This window comes from Podarcis pityusensis, assembly GCF_964106645.2.
Source record: "Podarcis pityusensis genome assembly, chromosome: 9".
In the NCBI taxonomy this organism is placed as follows: domain Eukaryota; kingdom Metazoa; phylum Chordata; class Lepidosauria; order Squamata; family Lacertidae; genus Podarcis; species Podarcis pityusensis.
In genome coordinates, this window is record NC_138034.1 from 53725297 (window position 1) to 53738880 (window position 13584).

Genomic DNA, 13584 nt, shown 5'->3' on the forward strand with positions numbered 1-13584 from the left:
AGGCTGATCGCCAAAGAATTGATGCTTTTGAATTATGGTGCTGGAGGAGACTCTTGAGAGTCCCATGGTCTGCAAGAAGATCAAACCTATCCATTCTTAAGGAAATCAGCCCTGAGTGCTCACTGGAAGGACAGATCCTGAAGCTGAGGCTCCAATACTTTGGCCACCTCATGAGAAGAGAAGACTCCCTGGAAAAGACCCTGATGTTGGGAAAGATGGAGGGCACAAGGAGACGAGGACGACAGAGGACGAGATGGTTGGACAGTGTTCTCGAAGCTACCAGCATGAGTTTGACCACACTGTGGGAGGCAGTGCAAAACAGGAGTGCCTGGCATGCTCTGGTCCATGGGGTCACATTTAGTCGTTTAGTTGGACACAATTAAACGGCTAAACAACAACAAAAAGACCTCTATTCTCCTCAAAGAGCTACAATTTGCAGAGTGGTTTAATGATCCATCCGTCTTGACAGGGAGCTCTGAAATTGCAGTTCTCTGAGCAGGGTCTCCTACCAATTCTCAGCACCCTTAAGAAACTACAATCCCCTGAATTCTTTGGAGAAAATCATGACTGCTTAATATGACTTTTAAAATGTGGCTCTTTTGTGTGTGGGGGGGGTAATTATTGGGTTATTGCTTTTATTTTTATTTTATATAATGTGATCTTTATATGTGAACCGCCCTGAGACCTCTGGGTATAGGGCAGGATATAAATTATAATAATATGCATGATGCTGCCTTAAATGTACAGTGCAGATGGAGCCTAACATGGCGTTCTCTCTCAAAAAGGCTTTGCTGATCTAGGCCCCTTCTAAACATTTTTTTTAAATCTACAACTCCCATAGGTCCCAGTCAGTGTAGCTAATAGGCAGCAACACTGGGAGTTGTATTCCCAAATAATTGCCAGACGCTTGGGAACAGTGGTTTCCATATTTTTTTCTGTCAAACCACTTGAAAAGGCTGAGGATCTTGGTGGAAAACTTTTCTGATTTTTCTGCCTTTTGCAGGAGTTGGAATGTGCTGCACTAAGTGATGTGTGGTTTTTAGCTGTATTTTTACAGACACATGGACCACCTAAATGAAGCTCATGGACCACTGTTCAAGAACCCCCTGCCCTGGAAAAACTTCCAATTTCATCCACTTGTTGCTCAGTTATCCTTCACGATTTATACACCTTAGAGCAGAACAAGGCAATAGAATTCAGAGCTGAGGATTTCAAAGGTCAAGATCAGAACTAAGAATTGAGCAGTGAGGCATATTGACAGTTAGTGAAACGCCCTCCATACTGGTTTTTAAAGACAGTCCCAAATACAGTGGTACCTCGGGTTACATACATTTCAGGTTACAGACTCTGCTAACCCAGAAATAGTACCTCGGGTTAAGAACTTTGCTTCAGGATGAGAACAGAAATCGTGCTCTGGCAGCGCGGCAGCAGCAGGAGGCCCCATTAGCTAAAGTGGTGCTTCAGGTTAAGAACAGTTTCAGGTTAAGAACGGACCTCCGGAACGAATTAAGTACTTAACCCGAGGTACCACTGTACAGCACATTAAAGTTATTAATGTTACTAGAGCATGAATAACTTTGGGCAAACTCTAAGAAAGGGTTCAGTTGGTACACCAGTAGAATGATCAGGCAGTGGAGGGAACAGGAAAGAGTCCTTGTGTAATTTTGCCTAGAATAATCTCTGTGGGTGTTGAACAAGACTTCTTGGGTTTGATAACCTTTAGTTTGTGCTTAATGTTTCACCTGCAGCTTGGATTTAAAACACATTAATGATATTTATATGGGGGGCATTATAATTCTGTGACTTTCTGTGCACAAGTACCTGCTTTGACTTCTTGTTTCTATCAAAAGTAAGAATATATAAGTTGATTATTTTAAAAATACTAATCTTCATAGACATATCCAGATGACAAAATTAGTGATAGTAATTGCAGTTGATAAGAGTAGCCACAGCATGGCAGAGTTGCTCTTTAAGAACAAGCCTGCTCTCTTAACTTGAATTTTCTTTGTTGCTCAGCTTGTCAAAGCATCTATGTCTTTGCCAGAATGTACATAATCAATATACATGTGGAACTTCATATTTAAAGATGCAGTTTTCAACATTGAAATTAAGGTTAATGAGTTACACTTGATTTTTTTTAAAAAGCAGAATCGGCAGAGGGGAATAGCCTGAAGGTTAAGTACAACACCAAACCATTAGTGGCTAATTGGTGGTCCTCCAGCTGTTAACTAGACTCCCAACCCCAGCCACCATAGCTGTGATATTGTCCAATATGAGAGCTACAGCTTGCCCCCCCCCCCAAGAGTGATTTAATAGTATTTTGGAAGTACAAACTTCAAGAAATTGTCACGTATATACACATTTTATACTCAAATCATTATTTCCATCACCCACAAGATTTTCAATAAGCTAAGGAGTTCGTATACTAATATAAAGTTTTAAGCTACTGAACAAAGAGGATTTGGTGCATTCTGCTATTTAGATTTAGCTAGGTGGCTGTCTCAACCCATCAAATTTTGAATTGTTCTGTTTATATACAGAAAAGAGTGGTGGATGACACCAGCTGTTTAAAAGGCTGTCTCTTTCCACCACATTCAAGTTATGCTTTCCTGGGTCAATTTAGAGCCATTTCCTCTTTTAAAAACCAGTGTTTTCCCTTTCTCATTAGAATTAACAGAAAAGGCTCTGCTGAAACTACTTTAACATGCAACTCACAAACTGAGCTAGTTTACTTTTAGCATGCCCTGCAGCATCAGACTCCTCTTCTCCCGATGTTCTTCATAAATTCAAAACAAAATTAGGGCTTTTTCATTAAACATTAAGCTTCTCCTCCTGTCTCCGAAAATCATGCAATGTTTATTAAAAAAATTCTACTGAAGCCAATTAAACTTTCATCATCTAAATGAATTAAGATTCAGGAGTTAGAATAAACAAGCATTTGCCAGATTTTAACCCTTTCCCTCACACAAGAAGACACCTCCTGGAAGCAACCTCACCTCCCATAGTTGGGCAACTATGTTCATATACACTTTTGCTAGTGCCGAAACATCCATTCCTAGGGTATTTTCCCCAGCTAGACTGGTTGCTCCCAGGCACTGACCATGCTGCAAAAAACACAGCTGAAGTTGGCACTTCCACATGTGCTGAACCATTGTTAGATTCAAAGGGAAAATATTAATGGACATTTAAATGAGTCTACATTCACTAAGAAGTATGGGTTTTGCCTTTTCAGAAAGCTGGTAAACAAAGCTGAGATAATTCCACTTGAGGGAGAAAACAAATACATGTATTAGCTCCACATGTTCTTTCCAAAAATTGTGATAATCACTGAGCTTGTTTATAGGAAAACTAAGGCTGCAACCCTAGTCAAATTTAGGAGTTAATTCCTATTGAAATCTATGGAACTTACTTTCAAACAAAAATTAACAAATCTTGTATTGACTACTAAACTTGATGGCAAATCATCTTAAACTATGTGCAAATGTTTTTCATCCATTCATTTATCCTCAGTCATTTTAAGACTTCTATGAGTAGGTCTTTAAAAAAAGTAATCTGGTACCTCATTGCATTATAGATGTCACCATAATAGTGCTTATGTAGATGAGAGCCGTCATGTATTTTTTGAGTTAGGTCTGCCTTAATATTGCAGCAGTCTTTAATCAGGGGGGCATATTACTGTTTTCTTAATGCCTGCACTGTTTTTACCACTAGAAAGGCTTTTTATCAGATTGTAGTGATTATTCTAAATCATCTTTCTTGTTCACTCAAATGCAATTTGATAAATTAGCTACTTCTTGGTTTTTGACCTCATCTGATTGTTAAGAACTGAAGATAGTACACTCAAAATTTAAGATAAGGAGCAAGATCTCCTTTCCAAAACATCATAATTTAATTACAGTACTGTCCAACAGCTTTTAATACAAGCAATACTTGCAGCAAAGGTTAAGCAGACCTGTCTCTCTTTTTAAATTTTTCCTGACAAGAAAATCAGATGATACAAAAGTCAACTCACAAAGGTTTTAACGATATTACTGAACAGTTCCTTTCTAAGACAGAAAGGAACAGCTTATATAACCATTAGTTCGTATATTTCACAAGTATCACAGTCTCTGGTTGCTTTCAGAAGTGCTCCAAGAGCCTACAAGGTAAAGGTAAGCACTAAACAACTTACCTTGCAAGATCCCACATAAATTATGGGATGTATCCAGTGCTCTGTGCATAGATCTGCTGGTGCAAGAGAAATCTCCTCCCTCACCCCATGCCCCGAACGTCTGCTTTGGATGTTTCTTTAACTTTCCAGAGCTGATTCTGAGATTGCATGGGGAATTGGACGGACCAAGAGGAAGCTCCATTGCCTGCACAGTAGTTCACTGACCAGCAGAAGTGATATTGGATATTGTCCTATATTTAGTTCTTTTAAAATCACTTATGGCAGAAGGGTACATTTTAAACAAAACCAAAAAAATACATTTAATTATTATGCAAGTTCTGCCATGATACAAGCTAACCACATCCTCTTTCCCACAATGGAAGTAAGCTAAAAACAACAAAACTCATACTAAAGATCAGTAGTTTTCATCGCTTTTGGCCCATGAGGCACATTTAGAAATCTAAGGAATTTTAGTAAGCAGCACAAACGCAGGAAATGCTGCCAAGTAACCACCCCTGCCAAATAATCCTTAACTAAAAGTTAAAAATTGGGAGTGATGGGGTCCTGATGGGTGGCAAAGGAAATGTCTAAGGTTGACTCCAGGCTTACGGTGTCACAAAAGCAATCCCTCATGAAGGTTTCTAGCATACCCTAGGGAACCTAGCAAGATTGACTTAACCTGAAGGTGTGATAATTTCCTTGCTCATGCTAATTTCTCCCAGTGGATCCTCACACTCCTTGTTCCATGCCACTTGTTTAGGATATGTATTTAATGCTTTAAAAAAAAACACACCAAAGAGAGTAATCAGCACAAAGCCCCCACCCCTTACAACTCCAGAGTTCATCTCAATACTGAACATATTTGATAAGTTCTCCAGGAAAAAAATCACTACACATGGAAGTTAAATCTTCATTTATTAGGCAGACAACACAAATTATCACTTTGATTTCTGACTCTGTGCTTGGGCCTTTAGCACCTTGACAACAATCTTCTGTTCCTCAATAAGGAATGCTCGTTTGATTCTAGAGAAAAAGGAAAGCACTTGTTAATATTTCAGCATTGTTCATTTGTTATCACACAGGCTATATTCAGAGAAGCCTCCAAACCATGGTCTGAGAAATCAGAAACAAGCCCTGTGCTCGCTAGGTCCCTTGTCCCCTTACACTGGCAATGGAGGACCAGATTGCACTGTTTCTCTTTTGTCCCCTCTTACCAACTGGAGGGAATTCCTGGTGACCGATGATGACCAGGTGAATGGTTAAATACAAAACAGCTTGTGCTGCTGATTGCTTACAAGCTGATATGGCTGGAAGTCAAAATAAGCTATTTCATTCTGAGACAACAAGCAATAATCACTTAGCAAAACAAAATCCACAACACAATTTGTAAAATAAACTTGTCTTCTGTTATTAGTATCTCAAGAAGGGATGAGTTAGGTTGGGTTTAAAAAAACATCCAGATTTCTACAGTAGCAAAGTTATTTATTTTTTAAAGACATTCCTACACTGCCTTTCACATCAAGTCACAAGGCAGTGGACAGCTACTTTAACATGCAAGCATCAACAACAGATATTTTACTCAGTGCTTAAAGGCCGTTAAAGTTGCCTAAGCTCAGGGTAGAGGTGGCTGCATGAAGAAGGGGCCAACACTAAGGAGGAGTTACAAGAAAGATACTAGACAGATATTTGAAACTAAAAATTATAGCCCATGAATTTAAAAAAATGCTTATAAATTACCTGTCACGAACACATTTAGCACACATGGAACCACCATAGGCTCTGCTAACATGCTTCTTTGTTTTTGACAGCCTCATAAGAACTTTAGGGCGAACAGCACGAACCTGTAAGAAGTGAAAAATACATTTGTATAACCCACAGTCTGCATGATTTGCAGTCTTAGGCTTGTTAAAAGACAATCAAATGAAGAGACAATAGGCATATAATAGTATGAAGCACTCTTGTCCTGCTTGCGGGCTTCTCACGGGCATCTGGTTGGAGACTGAGACCAGGATGGACTAGATAGGCCTTATGTCTGTTGCAGCTGGGCTTTTATTTTCTTAAATAACTTTAAGACATTATAAGCAGCTAAGAACATGCACTTTGTTTTTTGAATGGCAGACATATATATTTTTCTAAGAACCAGGGAAATCTTTTGAAAGATAGTACTTCTACACTAAAATTGCTTTGCTACTTAGTGCTTCCCTTAAGCAACCTTCCACGACGTTAAGGAAATCAATTTTAAAGTCTTAGTTAAAACAATATCGAATATAGATATTCTCTTCAGATATTCACTTCACTAAATGCACACTGTCAATAATTAATTTCTCTTTCATTTCTTCACTACCTGTTCACTTGCCCTCTTAAACCACATCAGAATTCAATTCTGTACTGTTACCAGACTGTATGCACACCATTATGTTAAAAGAAGCAGCAATTTATTAGCATGTTATTTTTAGCAGTAAAGCACTTCCAATTTTGTAATATTGGTTCACTGCTATTACCATGAAATAAACTATTCCTGTTTTGTCACAATGTAAAGGGGGGAAAGCAACTGCTACTTAGTTGTGGAAAATAAGAGGACAAATGAAAGAGGCAACTCTACATAGCTAATTTTAGCTAAGATGGAAGAGGTATTTTCTGTTTCAGATCTACCTGGACACCACTGATTTTTCAATAATGCTTGAAATCAATGAAGGGGCACACTTATAGTTTCAGCTCTAAGATGCTATAGCAAATGACCTACATTGTTATAGTCCAACAGTGCATTAGGCACTGGCTTGAGCATCATGCCAACAATGAAATTGCAAATGTATTAACAAGCAATTGCCTATGCAACACTTTCGATTTTTACAGGCAAGATGGGGGAGGGGGGGGAGATTTACCTAAGAACCACATATACCAGATTTTCCAATATAAAGTGGGCAATGAGCTAGAGTTCCTGTCTTTATCTAGGATGCCAGTCAACACAAGTAGAAGAGAATACACTTACACCACGAAGTCTTCCTGGGCACACACCGCATGCAGACTTCGGTGCCTTGCCCACTTTCTTGGTGTACAAATAAACAATCCTGTTGCCTGGTGTCCGGGATCTGCATCAACCAAAGAAACAGTCATTTAATTTAAGTGTTATAAAATTTATTTAACAATAATACAATCATTTAATAGGAGGATTTTACTTACAGCCTGGTCTTGTTAGAGGCTGTGTTGTAGGACAACCTACGTCGGTATGTTAGACGCTGGACCATTTTGTCTATACAAGGAAAGAAAATACAGTGAGAGAAGGCAGAATTCTAAGCAGAGTATGAGACAGTGAGAATACACACACACAAACTCCAATTGCCAGTGTTACATAACTATTCTGTCATTCAAATGAGATAGAGGTAACATAATAACTGGCACATGAAAGTTCTTCCCAATTCAAGTCTCATACTTTATTTCGTAAAATTAACATATTGCTTGATTGTAAAACAGCAACAACACCCCAAAGCAGTTAGCCATTTTACCACACTGTTACAGCAACACAGTTTGCAATCAAGGTGGTGTATGATCACATTTGCCATTCCTCCAATGAACTAAATGTATTGCTTAGGGTTTATTGACTACCCTCAAAACAACCCTGGAAGGCCAGTGAGGTTTAGCGAGACCACAAGACTGGTGAACTTCATGGCAGAAATTAAGTGCTGTACTTGGAACTCTCACCCAAGCCAACGCTTCAGAAACCACAGGCACATCACTCTTGCAGTTCGGTGTGGTTTCTCCCCCCACCCACCCACCGCCAATTACCCCGCATTTTTGAGGGAGAATATCTCAAAATCAATTCCCCGGTGATTCTGCATGGAGAAGGAATAGACCGAACCCAGATGCTAAATAATATGTCCTCGGCCCTTTATTTCTCGCAGTGAAAACTGGGCATCGAATGCGCCGTTGGATAGGGAGAAAACACATTTTATTTAGCCTTCCGCCCGAGAACTGGAGAGCCCGCGATTATTCATAGCTCTGCGCGGCTTCGCAGACTGCAAGGCCTCGCTCAAGCCTGTGCGAGGCGGAGAGGCCTGCACGCAAGACTCCCACCCAGGCGCCGGCCTCTCCTAGCTTGCCCGCCGCCATACACCCCTCGTCCTTCACCCCAAGCTCCCAAGTACCCTCCGACGTACCCGCAAGGCCCCTCAAGCCCTCCCTGCCGCGGATGGAAACGGATTAAACCAAGCTCCCCGAAAGAGACAGACTGAATTGCTCTTACCTGGAGTGGGAGCCGGCACCGGAAGAGGAAGCACACGCTATTGCGCGGGTCAAAGTTCAAGCGCCGGCGCCAAGACCCGGAAGTGCGTCGACGTATTACTTCGTTCTTGTTGCTAGGACGCCATAGAGTAGACCGAACTGGGCGCCGCCATCTTGTACGGCAACCGCAGGTGGAGGAACCTGAGTGTTTTTCTTCAACTTGGAAGGGAGGAGTTATGAAGCTTTCTTGTTTTTACCCTTTGCCTTGGTTCCCAGGGCATCTTGCAAAAAAATAAAATAAAACAACAGAATGAAAACATACTAAAAAAAACCCTGAAGTTTTAATACAGCGGCATAAAACAATTAAAACTAGTTCAAGTTTTAAAACCTGGTAAAATGAAATGGCTCAGCACTGAAATGATATTGGTGTAGTCACTTTTTTTATATAGTCCTCTTCTGTTCTAAGCATTGTTTATAAAAACGCCTCTTCTCTGATCTTCCACTTCATCAACATGGGGGCCTTTTTTGTAGGATGTTTGGGGATATGTAGTGAATTTTTTTCTGCAGAAAAGGTTCCGCTTTTATACATGGCTTCATAAAATTATTTAGTAACATAATGAAAACACAATATACATTCCAGTTAAATTGGGGAAATGGAATGGAGGCAATAATGTTAAAATCTAAAACTTGAAATTGCCATTTTTCAGGAATTTTAATAAGAGTTTTCAGTACTTTTATTTTATCCCTTCACGCTGCAATCCTAAACACACTTATTGGGGAGTAAGCCTCAATGATCGGTGGAACTTTGAGTAAACATGTGTAGGATTTTATTGTTAAAATATCTAGATAATATATGGGAAGTGTATGCTATTGAGGTACAATATCTTAAAATATTCCAATAAAAATAATTTCCAAGTAAAGCTGTGCATTTTATTTTAATATGACATTAAAACCGCACAAAGTGCATTTTGTTGCTTTCCCTATTCCCCATTCAAATATTTTAGTTCAAGTACTTTTGGCTATTGGAGAAACTTTTCAGATATTTACACAGCACATAAAATGAACAAGGCACACTTTAAATTTTGTAAGTAAGTTTTTTAGTTTTTTTAAAGAGCATGCTAAATCAGATCTTCAATTTAGGGCAGTAGTTTTTTTTTAAGCACATAGTACTGACGATGCCTGAAAGCACAACCCAAGCATATTTAAAACAATGTGATATACCTGTGCAAGTGATTTTTCACTGACTAATGTACAGGGTGGCAAATGGTAGCCCATGGACAAAATTCAACTAAAGTAGGCCACTGGCTTGCCCCTAACATAAATAACACCCTTCTACCCTGTCAAACCTGTTATGATTCATCAGGTAAGTCCTAGGCTGAGGAGATAGCAGCTGTTAGAACTTTCCAGCCAGCTGTGCTCATTAACCATAAACTACAAAGAGAAAGGATGGGAAATAGTAGGAAACCGAACTTGCATGGTTGCCGGGCAACACATAAAAGATCTCATATTACTGTTATAATCATGAAGCAAAAATGATAGTCACGTGGTTGCTTAGCAACCACTCCCTTTCCAAGCTTTAGCCCTGCCGACATGAATTTTGGCTTAACGGTTATATTTCTGCCATCATTATACTTGAAATTTACTATGGCCTTGAGAGAAACAACAGCCACTGTGCTACCTCACCTGCCCAGGCATACCTCCTCCCTATCAGCTTGTTTAGTGGCCTTGCCGGCTCAGAATGCTTTGTATTAAAACCAGCTGATACGTCAACTGTGAGTTGATCTAGACAGAGATAGCCTTGCGCTTGGATTACTGCAATGCATTGTATGCGGGGCTGTCTTGGAAAACAGTTTGGAAATTTCATTTTGGTCAAAATAAGGCAGCAAAATTGTTAACCAGGATTGGAATGTATGAACACATTACCCCAGTGTTTTGTCATTTGTCCTGGCTTCCAGTCTACTTCTATTCCCAATTCAAGTGTTGGCATTAGCATATAAAGGCATAAAGCCCTTAATGGCTTGGGGCCAGGTAACTGAGGATTCCTCCTCCATTTACTTACCCAGACTTTGATACAGTCTTTGGAGACCCTTCTCCAGGTGTCCCTGCCAGATGAGTTGTGGTGGATGGCTACTCCAAGCAGCTATACAGGAATGTTCCTCCAAGCAGCTTTACATTATTATTTTTTTGTCTCCACTATGCACAACCTCCAAGAAAAAAGAGGTCAAAGTGTGTTGCATGGAGATTGCTGCCCTTTTTTGCTCTGCTGTGTGGCTGAAGAGGACACAAGAGTGAAGAAATGAAAGAGAAATTAATTATTGACAGTGTCTGCATATACGGAAGTGGAATGCATTTCAGAAGTGCAATTTTCTTCTTGGGGGTGGGGGGGAGTATGTTTCATAACTACAGTACAGCTGTACCCCGGGTTACATACGCCTCAGGTTACATATGCTTCAGGTTACACACTCCGCTAACCTAGAAATAGTGCTTCAGGTTAAGAACTTTGCTTCAGGATAAAGAACAGAAATCGGGCTCCGGCGGCACGGCAGCAGCAGGAGGCCCCATTAGCTAAAGTGGTGCTTCAGGTTAAGAACAGTTTCAGGTTAAGTACAGACCTCCGGAACGAATTAAGTACTTAACCCGAGGTACCACTGTATCCTGAATCAGGAATGTGAGCATTCATTCTCTTCTGTTTCATCGCTATACAGCCTTCTTTGTAAGTGAGCAGGCAGCCATTGCAAAGCAACTACAGGGATTGGCAGCGAGACCTCTACTAGAGCATTGCCCTTGGCAGATGCCCAATGAGACAAAACCCAATGCCAGCCCTAAGCACAAGACATGGTTTATTTATATTGTCTCTTTACATGTGTTTCCTGTGAGACCACCCATATTTAATTTGGAGAGGCGCTGAGGTTCTACCTTCATTTTCCCTGCAGCAGTGCTAATCACCTAATGTCAGATCTATTGTTGCTGTTGCTATTATTATTATATTAAGAAACTCTACCTTTTGCTCACGTGCTATTGACTACTCTAGGTTTTGGAAATCGGATGATCCATTCCAGATATCCACAGAAGTATGTTTCCCCAGCATAACATGGGTGCAACAGGGCTTTTGACTGACTTTTAAACCTTCATCCTTCTTATCACACTCCAGAAGACTTTTTAAACCTGTCGGACAATCCTCTCGCCTTGCAGTATGTATGTCTCTCTGGATGGGGTCAACGGGTTCCAAAGTAAGCTGTCTTCCCAGACCCTGTGATGTCTGATGCCATCATTATCTGCTTCTGCTTTCGTCTTTTAAATAGCATGCTTTCAAAAAGCTTTGATGTGCGCTCATGGCCTTATTTATAAATTTGTAACTTACAGTTTGTTGTGAAATAGCCTCTCTGTATGATATCTATATAATTATTATTTTGGTTAATTATTGGCTGTTTTCAAATGCAAATTTTAGACACCCAACGTTTCTCAGTCTCATGAAATAATGAGAAGAATATGTATGAACTAGATATGCAAGCTCATTTTAAAAGGAACACATTTTAGACCACAAGTGAGTTTCAGAGCAATTAGAGTATTTAATTTGAACTTTCTGGGTCCAGAGAACCCTAAGGGGAGGAAAGAAACCAATTAAATTAAATTAAATAATAATGCCCTAAATAGAAAAATGTAACAGGATCCAATTGTTCAAGAACAACACTTAAATTGCTGATAAAGGAATTTGGAAATATTTTATAAAGGCAACACTTTGCTACTGTATTCGTATCTTTAAACAATAGTGCTGATGTTAGTTGGACATGACAGATTTGGGCCACATGTTCAACTGACAGAAATCCTAACATTAAAAGAAAAGAAAAGAAAAGAAAAGTTCTAGAAATATGGAAAGGGAGGTTTACCAATTTGCATAAAAACTTGACTGAAGTATTTAAAATGTAACAAACGCAGTGCATTTTACAGAAGTAATGGGGCTATCATGAGGTACTTTTAAGTAATATTTTAATGGGTCCCTCCCCCCAAAAAAAATATTTGCCCAAGTGCCCTATATGTACTTTAGGAATGCATACAGAACCAGTGTGGAATGTGCCACCCTAAGTGAGCCTTACAATGTAAGGAGCCAAATTCCAGAGTACTTCCCATTTTCCCAGTTCCTCCATCTATGTGTGCCATTATACCAAATAACTGTCTCGTGAGGAGGAATTAAAGAACCTTTCAATGAGGGTGAAAGAGGAGAGTGCAAAACATGGTCTGAAGCTCAACATCAAAAAAACGAAGATCATGGCCACTGGTCCCATCACCTCCTGGCAAATAGAAAAGGAAGAAATGGAGGCAGTGAGAGATTTTACTTTCTTGGGTTCCATGATCACTACAGATGGTGACAGCAGCCACAAAATTAAAAGATGCCTGCTTCTTGGGAGAAAAGCAATGACAAACCTAGACAGCATCTTAAAAAGCAGAGACATCACCTTGCCGACAAAGGTCCGTATATTTAAAGCTATGGTTTTCCCAGTAGTGATGTATGGAAGTGAGAGCTGGACCATAAAGAAGGCTGATCGCCGAAGAATGGATGCTTTTGAATTATGGTGCTGGAGGAGACTCCTGAGAGTCCCATGGACTGCAAGAAGATCAAACCTATCCATTCTGAAGGAAATCAGCCCTGAGTGCTGACTGGAAGGACAGATCCTGAAGCTGAGGCTCCAATACTTTGGCCACCTCATGAGAAGAGAAGACTCCCTGGAAAAGACCCTGATGCTGGGAAAGACTGAGGGCACAAGGAGAAGGGGACGACAGAGGACAAGATGGTTGGACAGTGTTCTCGAAGCTACTAACATGAGTTTGACCAAACTGCGGGAGGCAGTGGAAGACAGGAGTGCCTGGTGTGCTCTGGTCCATAGGGTCACAAAGAGTCGGACATGACTAAACAACAAAAGTATGCATGATGTCTGTTTTGTGCTTCAGTTCTAAGGCCGTCACTGGGGGCGCCCAGTGGACAGCGGCTCCATTAGCGGAGAATAAACTTAGAACTGCTTCCTTCTATTGAAGTGAAAAAGGAAGATGTCGTGTCCTCCTAGCAACCCAGAGCTAATTGCTGGGTAATAGTGGAACACACCAGAAACAATTACTTGTTGTTTACATGCCATACCAAACTGTGGATTGTTAGCATTCTCCATATACATGGACTGTCAAGTCAGTCATAGGTCAAGGGCCAAATATATATGATTCCCACT

At 40.2% G+C, this 13584-nt stretch overlaps 1 protein-coding gene and 1 long non-coding RNA gene across 3 annotated transcripts in view; one reads left to right on the top strand and one right to left on the bottom strand.

The window, feature by feature from the left end:
* LOC308485090 overlaps window positions 1-13584 on the top strand; it is a 38190-nt gene that overhangs the window by 1979 nt on the left and 22627 nt on the right. The gene's annotated exons all lie outside the window — the stretch shown is intronic.
* RPL34 (ribosomal protein L34) lies at window positions 5049-8480 on the bottom strand. 2 transcript variants are annotated; one of them, XM_081020438.1, is made up of 5 exons: window positions 8391-8480; window positions 7331-7400; window positions 7140-7239; window positions 5888-5991; window positions 5049-5173 (listed from the first exon to the last, which is right to left on the bottom strand). In XM_081020438.1, the coding sequence occupies exons 2-5, from the start codon at window positions 7393-7395 to the stop codon at window positions 5089-5091; spliced, it is 354 nt and encodes a 117-aa protein (XP_080876564.1). In that variant the 5' UTR covers window positions 7396-7400; window positions 8391-8480; the 3' UTR covers window positions 5049-5088. The 2 variants fall into 2 exon arrangements, with proteins under 2 accessions (XP_080876564.1, XP_080876565.1); XM_081020439.1 differs by lacking the exon at window positions 8391-8480 and adding an exon at window positions 8305-8387.